This window comes from Podarcis tiliguerta (genome assembly GCF_965153285.1).
Source record: "Podarcis tiliguerta genome assembly, chromosome: 8".
Lineage (NCBI taxonomy): Eukaryota > Metazoa > Chordata > Lepidosauria > Squamata > Lacertidae > Podarcis > Podarcis tiliguerta.
The window spans coordinates 27,300,369-27,320,835 of NC_139541.1; the positions used below are offsets into that span (position 1 = coordinate 27,300,369).

General features: G+C 48.0%; 1 protein-coding gene across 1 annotated transcript in view; it reads left to right on the forward strand.

Annotated features, from left to right (window-relative positions):
* The first annotated feature begins 8,424 nt into the window (after positions 1–8,424).
* Positions 8,425–20,467, forward strand: part of SLC7A10 (solute carrier family 7 member 10) — a 43,824-nt gene continuing 31,781 nt past the window's right edge. Inside the window, 1 exon segment of the mRNA XM_083454585.1 lies at positions 8,425–8,702. Coding sequence (XP_083310711.1) covers positions 8,459–8,702 — 244 coding nt within the window. The 5' untranslated portion in view covers positions 8,425–8,458.

Consider the following 20,467-nt stretch of genomic DNA (forward strand, 5'->3'; position numbering starts at 1 on the left):
CAGGCAAACTAATGCCAGTGTACTGGAAGAAGCAAAGATCACCAGTGTTGAAGCAATTATTTTTTAACATCAACCTTGTTGGACTGGTCATGTTGTGCGGATGCCTGATTGTCGTCTTCCAAAGCGACTACTCTATTCCGAACTTAAAAATGGAAAGCATAATGCTGGTGGTCAACAAAAGAGGTTTAAAGACTGTCTCAAAGCAAATCTTTAAAATGTAGTATAAACACCGACAGCTGGGAATCACTGGCCTGCAAGCACTCCAATTGGAGAACAGTCTCTTCCAGCTCAAACTCAGGACGAAAGGGAGAAACACACTAAGAGGAAAATACGCTTGGCAAACCCTCACCGTGATCAACTCCCACCCAGAAATCTATGTCCCCACTGTGGAAGGATGTGTGGATCCAGAATTGGCTTCCACAGTCACTGTTAAGACCGTGTTCATGGAAGACAATCTTACTCTGCTACGAGTGATCTCCAAAGAAGAAGATTCAAGCAGAAGGCATTCCAGAGGGCAGAGGTCTAACAACACTAAAAGCCCAATACCTGCACTGCGTGGAAGGAACCTCCTGATGAGAGGTGCCCGCAGGAGGCCCTCATCTGTGGAGTGTGGTATATAACTGGATATATAACAGGTGAGGCGATATTTCAGGTTCCCCAGCCCCAAGCTGTATAGGGCTTTATGCACTAAAACCAGCACCTTAAACTTAGCCCAGTAGCTAACTGGCAGCCAGTGTCAATTATGCTGAAGGGCAGTTAAGAAATCCAAACAGTTATAATAATTCCCCTGGGGAAATGGCAAGCCGTGAAACAGGGCTGGGGATCTCCCAGTCCTCAGATGTTGCTGGACTCCAAATCCCATCAGCCCTGAGCATTGGGTGCACTGGCTGAGGCTGATGGGAGCTGGAGTCCAAGAACTTCTGGCAGGCAACATAGAAGCTCAAGTTGGGCAGTTCAAACATGGCACAACAGCAAAGCAAACTGCCGAGGGGGAAATAATCCACTATCCAAGGTCCCCTCTAGGAGCCAAAGGTCCACACAGTCATGCAGCAGAGTTGCAGTTTGTCCGAGTGGGATGGGGGAGCCAGGCCAGGATGCGTCACGTGGCTTGTGCCCCGCTACCCTGACCTTGGCGGTTTCCAGAGATCTTTCGGTTTGAAGCGAGATTCGCCAGCAGGCCTTCTTCAGATTTATGGTCCGTGTGTTACATTATCCTTCGCCTTCATTTGAAAACAAACAGCAACACAGAAACATGAGAAAATAAGATGTAGGAGAAGGCTGCAAAAGAGGAGGGTGGGGGGAAACAAGGGACTAAGAATGTGTTTGTCTTTTGTAACAGTCTGAGTAGAGGATCACAGAACTGTAGCACTGGAAGGGATACTCAAGGGTCATCAAGTCCCACCCATTGCAATATTATTATTATTATTATTATTATTATTATTATTATTATTATTATTCTGCCCTACACCCACAAGTGGAGGAGACTCTTGAGAGTCCCATGCACTGCAAGAAGATCAAACCGATCCATTCTGAAGGAAATCAGCCCTGAGTGCTCACTGGAAGGACAGATCCTGAAGCTGAGGCTCCAATACTTTGGCCACCTCATGAGAAGAGAAGACTCCCTGGAAAAGACCCTGATGTTGGGAAAGATAGAGAGCACAAGAAGGGGACGACAGAGGACAAGATGGTTGGACAGTGTTCTTGAGGATACCAGCATGAGTTTGACCAAACTGCGGGAGGCAGTGGAAGACAGGAGCGTGCTCTGGTCCATGGGGTCACGAAGAGTCGGACACGACTAAACAACTAAACGACAGCAAAATACCCGCAGGTCTCAGAGTGATTTGCAACATAAAATCACCACAGCTAAATGTAGGAATAGGAGAAGAGCTTCAGATCAGGGGTGCAGAAGGGGATCAGGAAAGGCTGAAGCCATTGGCTATATTTAGAAGACACATTTATTATTCTTATGTGTCACCCCAATCTCTAAGCAGCGAGAGACTCCTGCACTTACCCAGCATTCGCCTTCCTTGGAATGAGGGGCAGTGGAGACTGTGATGTCTTGAGGCTATTTGGTTTTATTTACACACATATATATGACCTGAGCCTGGGATGGAGGGGCTCACAGTACTAGCACCCAAACTGATCTTGCTTCCCCCATTAGAGTTCCAGGGGGTCCCCAAAGCTGCAGCACTGGATTCAGCACAGAGAGCAAATTCAGGCTCTCTGTCTCCTTCCAGCTCCCAGCCCAGACTCAGCCTCGACTAGCCCTGGCATGCAGATGCTTGATCTAGGAATGGGAGAGAACCTGCCCTGGTCTCCCGGGGAGCTGCTGCCAGCCTGTGTAGGTAGTACGGACGTGGCCTGGATTGGAACAAAGGCAACTTCCTGCAACCCAGCAGAGTCCTTCCGATGTCCTTAGTCGCTGAGAAACAGCAAACGACAGGGGACTCGACTTAATAATTAAACAAGCAGGCCCCCAAAAGGCCGTTTATGTATGTATTACGTATATGCATTTCTGTACATTTCAATGCGTGAAAGAAAGCTAGGCTCAAAAGAGCAACCACCAGCAGCCTTTTTGGGAAAGGAGCCCCTGGGCCAACCCCCGGCCCCCACCATTCTGTTCAGTTGCCATGGGGCTGTCCCCTCTCGGCAAAGAACTCTGGCTTTTTTGCTTACTAACATTTCGTCATTCAAGGGGAACACAGGCTGCCTGGACTTGGCTGCCCAGAGGAAGTCGTTGCTCTGGAGAGCTGACTTTGGAGAGCAGCTGCTCTCCCCCCCCCCTCTCTGCCTTCTGAATGCTGGCCTTTCCCCCTACTTCTTTTTTTAAAAAAATAAAATGATTTAAAATATTAACTCAGCATGTGGCCTTGCTAAAGGCAGGATGGGAGGTTGTTCAGCCCAATCCAAGCAGGCACCAAGCCCTAGAATCATAGAACTGTTGAGTTGGAAGGGACTCCAAGGGTCATCAAGACCAACCCCATGCAATGCAGGAATCGCAACTAAAGCATCCATGGCAGATGCTTAAAAACCTCCAATGAAAGCGGGTCCACCACCTTCCGAGCGAGCCCCTTCCACAGCCAAACAGCTCTCACCATCAGAAAGTTAGTCGGAATCTTATTTCTTGCAACCTGAATCCATTTGTTAAGATACAGTTGTACATTTATCCACTCCATGTTTACAGTATCTCCAGGCTTTGTTTTGCACATGGCACCTTAGTATGTTTGTTGCTTGAATGGTTACAAGTCTATCTCTATTCTAGTTATTATTCTAGTAAATTTGGTTTTATACTTATAAGCCAGTTTGCAGTGTTGTTGTTTTGTTGCATTATTATTACTGTCACCACATTTGATACTTTGTGTATATACTTCCTACATTATTTAAACCGCACTTGGCCCAGGGCGCTAATCAAACAGAGAACTGTTCTCTACACTTGCCCACCCAGATGCAGTGATGTTGAATTTTGGAACTCCTTCCACACCTGGACTCTCTGCATGTAGAGGTCAGGTCAAAATGCTTCCCCTTTTTGCCTGAGAATTCAGTAGTATTTAAGTGTTTGACGCTTAAATGGTTTGGATGGCCTTAAAAGAGGATTTGGTCAATTCACAAAGTGGCTACTAGCCATGATGGCTGTGCTCTGCCTCCAGAGACAGCAATGTTTCTGATGGAAACCACAGGAAGGGGAGAAGGTTCTTGTGCTTGAGTCCTGCTTGCTGGTTTCTCATAGTCATCTAGTTGGCCACTGTGAGAACAGGATGCTGGACTAGATGAGCCATTGGCCTGATCCAGAGGCGCTTCTTATGTAAGTTTGCTGCCTTTGTGATGATGTGCAGCTTAGAGAGGGATTGGGGCAGTGTGCTGTGAGGGGTGCAGGCATGTTAAGGGTGCCCAGTATCTGTGTATGGATTGCTATTATGATGATGGTGATTATTATTATTATTTCTATCCAGCCCATCTGGTCCTGCAAGAAAAGATTCCTGTTCTACCATCCACCAGGATGCTCCATTCAGCTGTCCTGTTCTTCTGCCACACACACACACACACACACACACACACACACCTGTCATGGACCAATCAGCCAGGATTATGTGGCCCCAGAGCATTCTCAGCCCTTATTGGTGGAAAGCATTGCTAAAGATAAAATAATCAAGCATACAGAAGAACAAGCCCTGCTGAAACAGAGTCAGCATGGCTTCTGCAAAGGAAAGCCCTGCCTCACGAAACTATTCGAATTTTTGGAGAGTGTCAACAAGCATATAGATAGAGATGATTCTACTGACATGGTGTCCTTGAAGTTCCAAAATGTTTTTGACAAAGTACCGCACCAAAGACTCCTGAGTAAACTTCACAGTCAAGGAATATGAAAAGAGGTCCTCTTGTGGATCAGGAATTGGTTAAGTGGCAGGAAGCAAAGGTTAGGAATAAATGGAGAGTCCTCTGAATGGAGAGAAGTAGAAAGCAGAGTCGCCAAAGAATCCAGAAGGCTCTTCTTACATTCTTAAAGGTTTTTTCAAGATTTTTTGTGTGTGTGTACTTCTGCAAACATGCTAATATCTCCCACTTGGTTTTATTGGGGGTAGGGCATTTTTACTACCTGAGCCATCACATGAAGACCTGCCCATCAAAGGTAGAGGGGAACCTGGTGTTCCACAATGAGATGTTGCTATTGCGAACGTTTCTGTTTAGAGGGGGGAGGGGGTACCATTTAGACACCCAAGCAAAACCATCATCTAGTGTTGAATCCTCCTGAGGTCTTTTTCCAAGGTACTCAAGACAAATTACAATCACACTCTCAGTACATAATCTCAGTAAAAAAATAAAGATAAAACAATTTTAAAAATAACCCAATAATCTAAAACAGATTAAAAAATACCACAAATCCAGTCAGCAACAGCATCAGCAATTAAATCCTAAACTATTTCTCAACTGTAGAAAAGCCAGCAGAAATAAATTAAACCTCCTCTTTAACACGACCCTGTTGCTAGTCCACATGAAAGCTTGTTTCAGGTTGCCTACCAACATTGCTTAGTAATCAAGCTAAACCCCTTAAGAGCTTATTTTTCTACAAATAATAGAGGAATTTACTGCTGGCAGAGGTGGGAGGGGGAGACAGGGGCAAGTTGCTTATTAAGGAAAGCAGCAGGCTAGGAGGGGAGGCTGACATTTCTCCCTTTCTTCTTGGCAAGTCGGTGGCCGCAGATACCTTTATTTATTTATCATTTCTTATACACCCTCCGTTTAAAGCAAGCTGCTTCTCTCAAGGAATCCCGAGAACTGTAGTTTACCCCTCATAGCACCTTTAACCAGCTACAATTCCCAGGGTTCTTTTTTTGGAGATGATTCAAATGTAGGGGGCCTACTCAGCCAGAATTGGCTGTGGGGACAATATTTTTTCTCTCCACAAAGCCCTTCTCCCCATTGACAATCCTGACAAGACCATGTACCAGCCCCCTGGCCTTCCTCCTCCTCCTCCTCCTCCTCCCTGGGGCTCCCTGTTCAGCTGCCTTTTGAAGCTCCCCCATTCCAGCTGGGAGGCAAGGGGTGGGCAGTTGCAATGGGGCAAGGAGGGGTGGGGAGGGGAATAAATTGGATTCAGTTTACAATCTTGCCTACCAAAACTGAACTTTGCAAAGCCAGAAGCTAACCAAAAAAAGCTGTCTGCCCAATTCCAAGCCGCCTTTCCCCTTCGCTGGGCCCACTTTTTTGGAAGGCTTCCCGCAATGCCCACCCTCTGGTTTGTTTTCTGAAAACTCCCGTATAGAGAAAGCTGTCATCTGCGCCTGCGCAAGGGACGCATCTCAAGCGGACACACCTCCGCAAAGGGACGGCGCCCGGCGGCTTTCAAGTTGGAGCGGAGCTGGTTGGAGGGGAAGCGCGTCAGAAGGGGAGAATTTCTCAAGCCGCCACAGCCCAAGCAAGGCAGCCCCATTGCACCCAGTGGGCCACGCCTCTGTAGGACCAGACATCCTGGGATGGGGCTGTGATTTTCACCCGTAGCAGAAGAATGCGCTCGTTCCCCAGGATGTTAGCGCTAAAGGTCGCCAGGAGAAATTTGCTCTTTTGTGACAAAAGTCCCTTGCAGCTAAGGAGAGAGAGAGTCTTTTAAGGTTTCCTGAGACACTCACACACTAACAATCGTGTCATGGCAGAAGTTTCTCAATCAATCAATCAATCAATCACGCAATCAATTAAGATCCAACGACCAGTAGTCAAAAAAGAAACTTTGCCCAGATATATTTTGGCCCCTGCTGAAAGCATCCGTGTTCAGACATGTCTACCCAGACGCTTAGAAAGCAGATGTGAATTTCAACCTGCTTTAGCATTTAAACTTTTTGTATGTTTTAAACTATTGTTGTAAATCTTTATTTGATTTCTTTGTTTATTCCTTTTGCAAACCGTTTTTTGAGGGTTGTTTTTTTTTTACACTCAAGCAGCGTATAAATTTTATGAAATAAATCAAATGCATAAATATCAAATAACACCCAACGAAACAAAACAGAGAGACCCGTAACAATAAAATGACTCGCGACAGTCTCCTGCTGCAGAACTCCAGGCACAGAAAGGAAAATGACAAGTATGCTGAGATTCGTCCCTGGAAGCAGCACAATGTTTAGCTCCCCACCCCCTCAAAAAAAGAGAGGGGGGGGGAAGGGAACAGCATCAAATTGTCCTCGTAGTCGTCTCGGGAAATTTTTGCTAACAGGGTTCAAGAAAAAAAAAAACTTTGGTATGGAGCAATGCAGAAGAACGTGAGTTGTCGAGTCAATCTCTCCTGATTCACAGGGACATTTTTTTTAACCCCCACCCCACCCCGAACTGCAGACGCCCCTCAAGAAAAGGCTCTGCGAGGTTTGGGGGCAGGTGCTGGGGAAGGTCTAGGGCTGACGCGCTCTGCAAGTGAGCCGGTTATCTGAGGTTAAGGCCGAATCCGGACCGCGTCCAGCGTCTGCGCTGCTTTGCGCGAAGGTTGCTCCGGCCAAGTCCCGTCCCGTCGGGACAAGGAGAACAGTATCTGAAGAAGTGTGCATGCACACGAAAGCTCATACCAATAGCAAAGTTAGCTGGTCTCTAAGATGCTACTGGAAGGAATTTTTTTATTTTGTATAGAATAAAAGAATGGTAGAGTTGGAAGCCACTCTGAGGATCATAAAGGTTCAGGTGGGCTTGAAGCAAGCAACAAAAGCGTGTGATTTGTTGGTCTTTTTTTGGTGCCACGGGAGAAGACGCGTGCGTGGGTTTTCCTGGGGGATTTGTCTCTCTAAATGAAACAAAACCTAATTTTCCGACAGCTCCCAAGATCAGCTTTTGAGGGTTTTTATTTTGCTCCTCAAGGAGTGCGTGCTAGAGAGGTTTGATCAATATGATTCTATGCCCCTTTCCATCCAAATGAATCCCAGTGCGGCTTACAAACGAGAACAGAAACATTAGAACATAATAGAACATCACAAATACACCAGGAATCCTATAGAATTATTATTAATAATAATTTATTTGTACCCCACCAGTCTGAATGGGTTGCCACAGTCATCAGCCAAACAATTGCAATCTATAAAGCCCTGTTAACAAAGCAACAACTGAAAAAATAAGCCAAGCATCCTGTTTAAGGCAATAGTGCATATTATTATACGTTTAACCAATCAACGAAGCATTTATAATCTGTGCAACAAAATAGCAACCGAAAGATAAATTGTCAAGTTCCTACACCGTTCTCCCGACTCATAATCTTCCACTCGATTTAGCTCATTAAAATCTACATCCCCCTAATGCCGTGGCAGCAACTCCCTTCTGGAGGTTACTGGGGCTGGAGGTGGGGCAGCAAAGGAGAAACCAAGCACACCCCCATGGCAAACAGAGTCCCTCTCCCCCCCCCCACGCCACACATAGAAAGTGACCCCCGCCAAGGGAAAAGCCCAACGGGCACGAGTCCAGTCAAACTTTCTCCAGCCCAAGGCCAGCAGGACCAATGGTTGGAGCTGAGGGGAGCCAAAGTCCCTAGGAGCCCTTTGCCTGGCTGATCCCGAGCTGGCGAGGGATGCCGAGGCCGGTGGAGGGAGGGGATCCAAGCGGAGCCGAGCGCCCCACCACCACCACCTGCTTCGCCTGCCCCTGCTGCTCGTACAGCCCCCCCCCCAAGCGTTTCTGCACCCAGACGCGCCTTTATGGTCCGCGTGTGCGTGTGAATGTGTCTACACGCGTCTATCCTTTTCTCTCTCTTTCTCACTGGACGCGCAGACTTGGAAATCGGAGGGGGTGGGTGGGCTACAAACAACACGACCTCCCCCGCCACCCCCGGGCCGAGCCACCTCGGGCGCCCCGGGCTCCTCTCCTCGCACGGCGCATGCGCCTCCGTCCCTCCGTCCCTCCCTCCCTCCCGCTCCCCGTTGCCCCCTCCCCCGCAGCTGGGCGGCAGAGCAGAGCGGAGGGCTCCGGCGGCGGCGGCGGCGGGGGAGGCGAGGCGATGGCCGGGGAGAACCAGCAGCGGAGCCTCCGCAAGAGCATCGCGGCGCAGCAGCAGCAGCCGGCCCCTCCCGCCCGGCAGGAGCAGCCGCAGCCCCCCGGGAAGACCCCCCAGCAGGGCAGCGGCGGAGGGAGCGGCAGCCGGGCGGAGGGCGCCGCCCCCCCGAGCAGCCCCGCCGGCGCCGCCGAGAAGGTCGCGCTCAAGAAGGAGATCGGGCTGGTCAGCGCCTGTGCCATCATCATAGGTCAGAGTTGGGGTGGGGGGAGAGAGAGGGAGGGAGGGGGTCCCCTCCCGGGGAAGGGGGCGTCGGGCAGAAACTCCGAGGAAAGTCTGTGCGGGAGGGACGGGGGCTCCTCGAGACTCTGCCCCCCCCCCACCTTGAGATCTATCTTGGCTCAAAAAGTGGGGGTTTGGCTGGGGGGGAGTCGGAGGATCGCGCCCTGCAAAGCAGGGATCGGGTGCTCTCCTGCCCTTGGCTTTCTCCTGCGTTGTGGGGAGGGAATGGGGATCGGATCCGAGCTTCCTGGAGTAACGTCGGTGGCAGTGCCACGCTTCCGCAGATCCCGGGCACCTGCTTCGCGGCAAACGCCGGTGGCACCTGTAGCCTACCAGGTTGTTGGTGGGCATGTGTGAATCGTCGCTTTGCCGTCCGTATGGATTGTGGTTTTTGTCCGGCTTGCCTTCCCAAAAGCTCGGGGGGGGGGGGATCCTCGTTGCTGTTTCTCTGCCGCCCCCCATGCTGTCCTCACAACAGCCCTTTCTGGATGGTTTGAAAGGGAGGGAGAAGACTTCAGGCTGAGTTTGGAAGAGTGAGCTTCCTTGTGATTTGAACCCATTGTCTCCTTGGCTTTAGTAAGTCTGACACTCTAACTACTATGCCACACTGCCTCTTTGGAGATCCGGTTTTGAAAGTGTCCAAGTGACAAAGTGCATTGTCCTGTGCACTTTTATCACCTGTGAGCAAGTGTGCCCTACTAATGTGCATTACTGGTCCACCTGCATTAAGAAGAAATCCTCCATCCCATCCCAAAAGCAAACACCACATTCAGTATATATCGCCCCCCCCCCAGCCCAGGACCACAGCAGGGAAGAAAAGGGTTAAATCCTCCTTCTATGTATGCCCTGATCCTATTAATTACCACACACCTCCAGCTATTTGCTTTTTTAAATATAAAAATAATCCTGAATTTTTGCATTTTCTTTAACCTGTGGTTTGGTCCTGAGGGATGCTGGCCGTTGTGGGAACTTTGGTGTCCCAGAGGAAGGAAAATCCAACTGCTTTTGTTGAGATGCCTCCCTCTACCACATCCAATAGATAGGACAAAACTTCAAGAAATAGACCAGGATCCCAAACTGGCTTCTCTTTTAATATATGCATCAAAACAGATTTAAAAACAAAACACCACAGCTTATAATTTTAAATCCATTCAAATCTCACAATTTTAATATAATTCAATACTACTGGAGAAGTGGGTGGGGGTGCAACTTGGATAAAAGTAGGGGGGGCAGGTAAGTGTCCGAATGACCTGCCCCACATAATCGATCACAAGATGCAGCACACACAAACCCCATTTGAATGACAATGCCTATCAACTTTGGGGGACCCCTGGCCCCCTCAAATAGTATATTGTGGGAAGCAGAAGGGACCTCGGTTCCTAGTGGGGGCTTTTGAGGAATGGGACGAGGAAGAGAGAGGTCCACCCCCCTTTCCTCCCTGGCCCCCCTCAATTCTTCATCCACTAGGTGCTGGGATCCAAGAGAGATCCAGTCCAAAGGGCTCTGGGGGCACCATGCCAGGCTCTCTGGTGAGTCTTCTCAGCTAGCTGCAAGCTCAGGTCCGAAGCCAAACATCAGACATCAGAAGCAGCTTTGTCTCAAGTCAGATTCCAGTACAGATTTTCCCCCTCATGAATATTATTTTTAATTTTATTTTAACAAAGTAATAATAATAAAAAATATAAATGTGCACCCCCACCCCCGAGACCGTTCCATTGCAACTATCTAGCCTCCCAATATATCAACATCTCTTGCCAGGCACCCCCAAACTCGGCCCTCCAGATGTTTTGGGACTACAACTCCCATCATCCCTAGCTACCAGGACCAGTGGTCAGGGATGATGGGAATTGTAGTCCCAAAACATCTGGAGGGCCGAGTTTGGGGGTGCCTGCCTCTTGCGATGGTTTAACCCCTTTCTGTTTTAACAAGATTCCAGCACAGTATTGTCCACTCTGACTGGCAGTGACTTTCCGGGGGCTCAGTCACGGGCTTTTCTCTTTCCCCATCACTGGCCAGGGACCTTCTTCCCGCTGAGCAAAGGATAAAAGGGTCTGGAAACCAAGCCTTATGAGGGACAGTTGAGGATGTGGGATAGATTTAGCCTGGAAAAGAAGAGGCAGAGAGAGGTTGGCATGATAGCCGTCTTCAAATATCCAAAGGGCTGTCACATGGAAGATGCAGCAAGCTTGTTTTCTGCTGCTCCAGAGGGTAGGACCATGATTGGATTCAAACAACGAGAAAGGAGATTGCGACAAAACCTTAAGGAGAACTTTCTGATAGTAAGAGCTGTTTGACAGTGGAACGGACTCCTTCATTGCAGGTTTTTGAATAGAGGTCTGGTGGCCATCAGTCAGGGATGCATAAGTTGTGATTCCTGTATTTCAGGCCGTTGGACTAGATGATCCTCAGGGTCCCTTCCATCTCTACAATGCTATGATTCCGTAATTCAACCATTGAGCTTTGTCCTTCCCACCTGTGGCCAAAGACTGGATGGGGATCAGTCTGTGTGGGTTTGTTTTCAACCCAGGAGCAGCTGCATCCAAGATGAAGCTGGCCTATTATGGGTCAATTATGGGTGGAGAAAGGAACAACCCCCCACCCACCCTCTGATCCCAAACTCCTTGAAATGGCCTCGAGCCTCCTAAGCTTGCAACAAGGACAATGTGGTGTAACAGAGAAGAGTTGTGCATTAGGACCAGGGAGTCCCATGCTCAGAGCCCTGCTAGGCCACAAAGCTCATTGCATGACATTGAGGGCTAGTCACACTCTCTCAGCCCAACCTGTCTCATAGGGCTCTTTTGAAGGAAACGGCAGGGAATTGGAAGCTGCCTTACACTGAGTCAAGACCGTTGGTCCATCTAGTGCAGTATTGTCTACACTGGCTGGCAGCAGCTCTCTAGAGTTTCGGGAAAGGAGTCTCTACCTGGCGTCCCTGGATATATGCCCCAACAATATAGACTTACATGCAGGACCATTGCCCTGGCTCCAGTACACTCCCACCGCTGCTGCATGAAGCTGAAGGCCCATGGGTGCTAGCCACAATCTGTAGTGTCTTGAGGAATACTCCTGATGGATTTGTTTTCCCTCAAACCAGCTTCCGTCCAATTTGAAAACACACACTGTGGTTAAGCTGAGGTGCGCACAGTTTGGACAGTTGTTGGGCATGTGCAGATGATGGCTTCCTTGAATAGGAATTTGTGGGGGTTGTTGCAGGCATGGGGAAAGGAGTCAGGTAATGTGCATCGAAGGAAGATTCTCTGGTGCACAAAGGAGACTTGAAGTGCAGGGCAGGGGGAGGGAAAAGGACTTTGCTGTGTTTTAAGCTGCCAGGGTGGATATAGCTTAACTGCTGGTTTGGAAAGGAGTTTGCAAAGTGATGGGTGATACTAGATTAAGGTGGGCCTACCATTCCCGTTCTGTCAGAGCCTAAGGCGGGGGGAAGTGGAATTTAAACCAAGCGTGTCCTCTAAAAGTTCAGGAGACCAAAGGAGTCTTTGCTGTGTGCTGGAAGCCTATCAGTGCTGTGGCCCCTCGTGCCCCCAAGACAAGGGAGCTACACTGAAAAGGCCCTGCTCCAGAGTATATGGAAATTTTATGCAAGTTGGCCCGTTTTGCTCTCTGTTGTGGCAATGCCTTCCCGCTCTTTGAGGATGCATAAGTTCTGTGGATGTGTTCTGAATTGAGCCCTCATAGGGCTTGTGTCGGCAGCAAAAGCTCTGTTTTCTGATACATCGAAAGCAAATATTGCATGCTTTGTGGGGAAACTCATGTTTTCTGCAGACCATAGTTTTTCTGGATCATATGTGGCACGCTATGGTTCACCACACACTGGGAAGGAAAGATGTCAGAGAGTGTAAGGGAGAGTTGTGTAAGCACAACATTCATTCACGTGCCATGAAACATCTGGAGCGAGCTGGTGTCTCCCTCTGTGCTGTGAGAAGTTCCAGTGTCTCATTTCTCAGATCATCCACTGATGATGATATACCATACTCTCAAAAGCAGAAGAGACCCAGGAACAGTCCAGGCCTTGGTCATTTGGGAACCCTACCTGTAACATGCAGACCCAGGAGAGTGTGGTCTGGGTCATGTGATTGCTTCACATGGGTTGACAGCTGAATTGCCCACTGTTGTGGACTGCATAGGCTGAGCTGTGGCTGGATGTGGTTCAGGGTTTGCCAAGTCTCCGAGTCTTTAGCATATCCTCTCGTCCTTAAAACGTCCTTTTTCTTAAAACGTCCTTTTTTTGCTCCCATTAGGACCAAAAGCTTTTAAGCAGCAGCTTAGGGAAAGCAGGGCTTCTGCATCATCCGAGGGAGGGAAATTAACAACAGGACTGTGGCCTATCAGGAATAGTAATCATCGCCATCACTGCCATCTCTTTGAGTGACAGGAGCTTCCCAGGGTTTCTAGCAGAGGTGGGGATGGGGCAGAGATTTTGATTCAGTTTGCTTTGAACAGCATATCTAGGAAACCCACATGAGAACCAAAACACAGCCAGGCTGTGGAAATACCGTATTTTTTGCTCTATAAGACTCACTTTTTCCCTCCTAAAAAGTAAGGGGAGGTGTGTGTGCGTCTTATGGAGCGAATGCAGGCTGCGCAGCCATCCCAGAAGCCAGAACAGCAAGAGGGATTGCTGCTTTCGCTGCGCAGCAATCCCTCTTGCTGTTCTGGCTTCTGGGATTCAGAATATCTTTTTTCTTGTTTTCCTCCTCCAATAACTAGGTGCGTCTTGTGGTCTGGTGCGTCTTATAGAGCGAAAAATACAGTAAATTAGAAAGATGCATTCTAAGAGTGGGTGTTGCTTGCAAAAATGGGTACGTCAGTCAAAACTGCAGACCAGAATGTGTCTGTGCTGAGAAGTTTGAACTAAAATGCAGGTGGAGAGTCTTTCCTATCTCTTGCTACTTGACACCCCCCCCCCTTTTAAGGGCAGGGGAGGAGGTAATGGCAGAAGCCAGGGATTGAACCCAGGACTTTTCACGGATGAAGTATGTACCTCACCAAAGAGCTGCTGCTGCTCCCCTGAAAGACATTCTCGCGAAAACCTTCCTGACTAGCAGCTCACCTCTGAGGTCCCAAAACCAGCCACACAGAAAGGAAAAGAACAAGGAGCTCTAATTAAGAGTTTCCTGGCAAGGGGAAAGGGGGAAAACAAACCAACATACATCACCATTTTCCTAATTGAGTCCCCGGAGGACACAGAAAACCATTTTTCTTGTCCATCCATGTGCCTTCCTGCCACAGCTGATCTTCGTCCAACATCAAAGACCCTCATCCTGGGTACAAAACCAAGGGGAGGGAGGGAGAAAGGAGTAGCCACCAACATATTCAGGGGAAGAATGAAGTGGTTTCTGATGGCGAGGAACAGGTTGACCTGCCCATGTCACTTTCCTCTTCCTCTTTGTGGGACACAATGGCATTCAGTCCTGGGAATATTAATTATGACCCCCTTTTTTGTTGTTCATTCAAAATATAGTTAACACCGCTGTGTCAGGGTATGGAGATGTTTTGCATGGGGGAAACCGAGGGCAACCCAACATGATGTGTGGAGATGTGTGTGATATTAGTATTATGATTAATAAAGATGGCTGCCTGCCACGGATGCTTTTGTTTTTCATTCCTGGATTGCAGCGGGTTGGACTAGATGACCCTTGGTGTCCCTTCCAACACTACAATGCTTTGATTCGAATAACAATATTATCAGGCACCTCAGAAAAGAGGGAGGGAAATCCGACGAACCCTGCTTCCTGGCTTACTATTTAATGGAGGCAACCAAAGGAATAATTAAGAGCACAATTTGTTACCTTTCTGTCGCAGGGAAGCCAGGCATCTTTTCTGACAGAGGCTTTTTTCTTGAGAGCTCGACAGAGCATAGTGGTTACAAGCGTAAGCTCTGAGCAAGGCTCTGAGCTAAATTGTGCCTCAAATATGGACTTAGGAGGTGACTCGGTGCATGCCAGAATCTCTCAGTTTCACCTCCCTCTCCAGAAACACAGCAAAATGGGAATACAGTAATAATACTGACATACCCACCCCTTCATTTTAAGACTGTTTTATATTTTTTTCCAAAAAAGGGAACCATTGAGACATGGATTTCTGCATTTTTTAAAAAAGTTTGTTCATAAAAGAAAACATCCACAACGAACAGCGTTAACGATCTAGACGACTTTCAAGAGCATTTTTGTAGGACAACTTACAGCTGTGTGAACTCGCCATCACTTGTGCAACGCAGTGAAAATCTAGCTCAGATCAAATATTTTAATGCAACACGTGACTCAGTTCATACATCACACTAAACCATAGTTTGCTCTAACCGTAGTTTAGAACCCAAGCAAGCCATGACTTCAGGTTCCAAACATACATGGTTGAGAGCTTCTTGTTTGCTTTGATTCCCCATCTGCTCAGCAATTTCGTTCCTCTGACACAGGCAAGCTTCTTGGAGGGGAAACAACCACCATAATTTTGGTTTGCCAATTCACACATCTAATGAAGCTGAGTGTTGGGCAGATTATGTTGCTGGAAATCACAGGAGGGGAGAGGCCTCTTGTGCTTGAATCTCGCTTGCTGGTTTCCCACAGTTCAGCCACTGCGAGAACTGCGGACTAGATGGGACATTAGCACAACGTAGCAGGCTCTTCTTCTGTTTTTATGACATTAAGCTAAACCATCATTATCACAAACCATGGTTTGAAGACACACACATACTCCCGCCAAGCCTAGTTGGTGATGATGGTCTGCCGGCACACTGCAATTTGCATGTACGCGACAGAGCATGAGTTCTTTTCGCTTGTTCAGTGAATGTTCATAGGGATTGTGAGAGCAGTCTCTACCTCCAAGCAAGCATGAGCCAAACCCTGTGGTATGCACATGGGGCTCCCCCCAAGTGACTGGCTCCCCCACTTTTCAGGATTCTTTGTTGTACAGGCCCCTGCGATCCTCTCCCCCCTGCTCTGTATGGATCGGGTTCCGTTTTACAATTTTATTGATGGCCGGGGCTGATGGGAGTTGTAGTCCAAAACATCTGGACAGCACTAGATTGGCAAAGGCAGCCATAGCTTGCTTTTCCCTGCTTTTGATTCCATACTTAATTCCATATTCAAAGTAGTTTTGCTTTGTGTACAGCAACCTCTTAACATGACTTCCAAATCCTACATCCATGACTTCTAATGGAGACGAAGCTATTTTGAAGTCCCTTTTCTTGTGTAAAAGGTAAAGGGACCCCTGACCGTTAGGTCCAGTCGTGACCGACTCTGAGGTTGTGCCGCTCATCTCGCTTTACTGGCTGTAAAGCTTCCGGGTCGTGTGGCCAGCATGACTAAGCCGCTTCTGGCAAACCAGAGCAGCACACGGAAATGCTGTTTACCTTCCCGCCGGAGCGGTACCTATTTATCTACTTGCACTTTGACATACTTTTGAACTGCTAGGTTGGCAGGAGCAGGGACCGAACAACGGGAGCTCACCCCGTTGCGGGGATTCGAACCGCCAACCTTCTGATGGGCAAGTCCTAGGCTCTGTGGTTTAACCCACAGCGCCACCTGCGTCCCTCTTTTCTTGTGTAGTGTCACTCTATTTTGGGGTGAAAACATCTCTATATTTTTCTTTCTTGGGTAGAGCATGAAACATAGGAAGTTGCCTTACACCGAGTCAGACCCTTGGTCCATCTAGCTCGGTATTGTCCACACTGACTGGCAGCAATGGCTCTCCAGGGTCTCAGCAGGGGCTGTCTCCCAGCCCCGCCTGGTGATACTACTATTGGGAATTGAATTTAGGTGAATAGCAGGTGCTCTGTCACTGAATGACAGCCATTCCAACAAACGTCCTTAGCCATGTTTGTGTGCTGTGCTTAAATAGTACATGAATATTAAACACATGATGAAAAGATTACGGTATGTCCTAATGTTTTGGCTATAGAATCCAATAATGAAAATACGCATCAGTATTGAATGGACAACTAATCAATGAGCTGACCTTTTCACTGGCCAGTTCTGACCTTTTATAAGTGAGGTCTTCAGGATAACTTGGTTGCTTTGCATTCTGCTCATTTATTACTTTTATTTATTCATTGCATATATAGACCACATTTTTTTCCAAGGAACTTGTGGTTATTCCCTTCCTCCTTTAATCCCCAAAACAACCCCATGAGGTAGGTTAGGCTTGTAAATTATTCATAGCATGATAGCTCTGAGAAACTGGAAAGAAATTTGCTGCTCTTGTTGAGAGGATAAGACCACAATTTATTCATTCATTTACATGCCATTACTTTTACTTAATAATTGCTTTTATAATCTACCAAGGAGCTCAAAGTGGCCCCTCTCCATAGTACATGCTGGTAACCCTGTGAAGTAGGTTAGGCTGAGAAAGAATGACTAGCCAAAGGGCACCTGTGGGGAGATTTGAACCCTAGTCTTCACCAGGTCCTTGCCCAATGCTATAACCACTATACCGCATTGTCTTTCAAGTTCAAACACCAGCTTGATCCCTGCAACTCCTTTTCAAGTTGGGGCTGGGCAGAAAACACAAATACAACCCCGTGTGCTCCCTGACTCGAGCGCTGAGACATCAGGCTCAAAGTCAGTATACATGTTCAGGACCATGTTCTGTGCTTCAGTCTCACTTGCCCATTTTTCAGGGATTCAGGAAAGGAGTAAGAGGCAAAACGGGGCAATATTCTCCTTTATAGATGCTGAAATGAAAGGGAGTGCATACACCTGGGCCCCCATTGCTGAATGCAAATGTGGTGTGGTGGTTAGAGTGTTGAACCCAGGAGACCAGGGTTCAAATCTCTCCACAGCTGTGAAGCTCACTTGGTGTGACCTCAGGGGCCGGTCACTGCCTCTCAGCCTAACCTAATCTATTTTGCAGGGTTGTTGTGGAGATTAAATGAGGAGGAGGACAATATATGCCATCATGAGCTCCTTGGAAGAAAAGGGAGGGTTTAAATGCAACAGATAAATAAATAAATTGTCATGGAGGTTAGGAAAGATGGGGAAATATAATATATTTCCTGCAGTCGGACCACACTCTAGTTTTAGCACAACAAGCAAGCCTGAGTCTGAGGCTCATGTCCACCTGCCTGCCTCCTCCCCTTATCCAAACAGGCAAACTATGGTTTGCACTTGCCTGTCTCGCAACCATGGTTTGTTGTTACGTCTGAATGCAGCCGGTGTGACCTTTGCCTTGAAGACTAACAAATTAGCATGAAAAGGACCAGTTTGACACTCACACCCCTCTGGTCCTAGTTTGTGGATCTAGTTTAAAGGCACACAGCAGCCTTAGCAAACCCTTGTTTGCTGTGCTCGGATGCTAACTGCGAATGTTTCTCATTCCAACCCCTTGCATGTGACGCAAGGGAGAAGCAATGAAGGAAGGGAACTGCAAATCTGAAAGAGTCATAGAATCATAGAACTGTAGAGTTGGAAGGGACCCCAAGGGTCATCTAGTCCAACCCCCCGCAAAGCAGGAATCCTGCCTGCAGCTGTTCCTGAGTGGGAGCTGTCTCTTTGTGTCACATGACCTCTCTGCAAAGTTGCCCATGCATGGCTTGCTATTATATCTGAAGGTAGCTTGCATGTATGTACATGCGTGCCAGATATAAGATGTAAACAACAAAACAAGTCAAGCAGACAAAAACTGGTGCAAAGGGCACTTTGCTTGTGCCAGGAAATTAAGAGGTGAAGGCTAGCCCTTTAGATCACGATTTTATGTTACAAATGTTCACAATTTCTAAACCTTGAGATTTTGGACCAGACTTTCCTGGGTGCAATGTGCAATCTGAGCTGCTAAACTGTTGTTACCCATCATGGCTGCCCTTGCAAGTGTTACTTTCTGGCCTCCTCTCCTCTGGAATACAAATTGTCACCACGTAGATACTGCAACATCCATGGGTGTTTTCAGGAATTGAGGGCTTATCGGTTCCATTTACTTGGTTACAATATAATAGTTGTACATTGTTTGCTCCTGCAAATTTCCCAGGGTGAAATCCATATACGCCAGAAGTTCAAGACAAGGCCAGATTATTGCATAAGGCTCACTGCTGGCTGAGGAAGGAGGCAGGGCTGTGTATTTCCTGGGAGCACAGAAAACTTGTTGAATGCGGTTTTAGCTGCAGAATTGCATTTCTTAAAAACTCCAGGTTTCCCTTGAAGCAGTGCGGAAGCCCTCACTGGCTGCATTCACAGGTAACAGGAAGCCAGACTTTCCGGCAAATTGTGATTTCTTGTAAAGCAGCAGCAAGCTAGCCCCTGCTGCCAGATGGTGCCTGCTTTGCTCTTCCTTTGGCGCGAGTGGGATAAACCAACCATTGTGCCTTGGCTCCCCATTGAATCAAACCCAGGGTCTGTGGTTTGCTTCTTCCTCACAGGCCACAATCGCTGGCCAACCTTGAGTAAATGTGGCTTGCAAGGGAGCAACAAACTATGATCCCTGTTTTCGACATAGTAGGATGTTCCTCCCCACTCTTAACCTGGCAGAGCAGGGCACTTATACTAAGTGTCATGGGAGGAAATCAATCCAGCAAATGTGGCTGTTGTTTCTGTCAATTTTTGACCTCACACCAAACCTTGATTCAGGAAGGTTTAGCTGTGGTTTAGCATGCAGTCTTCATTGACAGGTGACAGTTTGCTTTGGCCACGAAACCAGAATTGAAAACCATTGTGTGAAGAAGGTTTAGACCATGGGTCAGCAAACTAAGGTCCACGGGCTGGATCAGGCCCAATTGCCTTCTGGATCCAGCCTGCAGATGGTCCGGGAAACACCATGTGAATCGCCAGAACGCGCAGGTTCTTTCCCTCTCCCTCACATGGCGGTGGCACCTCCTCCCTCCCTCCCTCCTCCTCCCTTCTCCCTGCCCTGCCTAGAGGAGGAAGGGGGCTGGGCTTTGTTGGTGCCAGCAGCAGCAGCACTCAAGCAGCCGCCATTTTAAGCAGCCCCTCTCCTGAGCCCTTTCGCGTGCCACTCATCGTCCCTCCGCTGCCACCGCCGCCAGCCCCTGCCACTCGCAAGACACAGGTAAGCAGCCATCGGGGCTCGTGGTGCTCTTGCATCACCCCCCCCCAAATAGTCCACCCCCCCACAAGGTCTGAGGGACAGTGGACCGGCCCCCTGCTGAAAAAGTTTGCTGACCCCGGTTTAGACCTTGTGGTTTGTGCTAGCCACTCATCGGCATGATGCTTAAATTGACAAACTACAGTTGCAACCATCTCTCTGCACCTGAAGATGGGAATACCAGGCAGATGAAAACTGAAAGCAGACAAGGGGCTCTAAACCATGGTTTGCCTCCATTTGGAAACTCAAGCCATGGTTTGGGCTCTAAATTGTGGCTAGTACAAACCATTGTTTGATATGATGTCTGAAATGAGCCACTGAACGGCATGAAAAATTAGGGTGGAAACACGTAAATTATACAGGATTCAGCTTTCCTTCTTGCAGAATCCTTGTTATGATGCTCATGGGAGTTCAGAGTAGGAAGGGAGAAGCTTTTTAATGAATGCTGTGATTTCATTGCATAAAATGTATTGGGATCAGACTAGGTAGCTGCCAAATTTAAAGGAGGGGGCATGATCAAGATAAAGCTAAGAACTGCTGGTTTATTTCATTTCTATCCTGCCTTTTCTTTAGAGAACTTGAGGAGGTACACACAGCGTTTTTGAGACAAGTCTGCTATCCAGGCCATAGCCAGGCTCCTACAGGCTGAGCTTGGCTGTCTCATGCTTTCAGTGGACAGACTCTGGG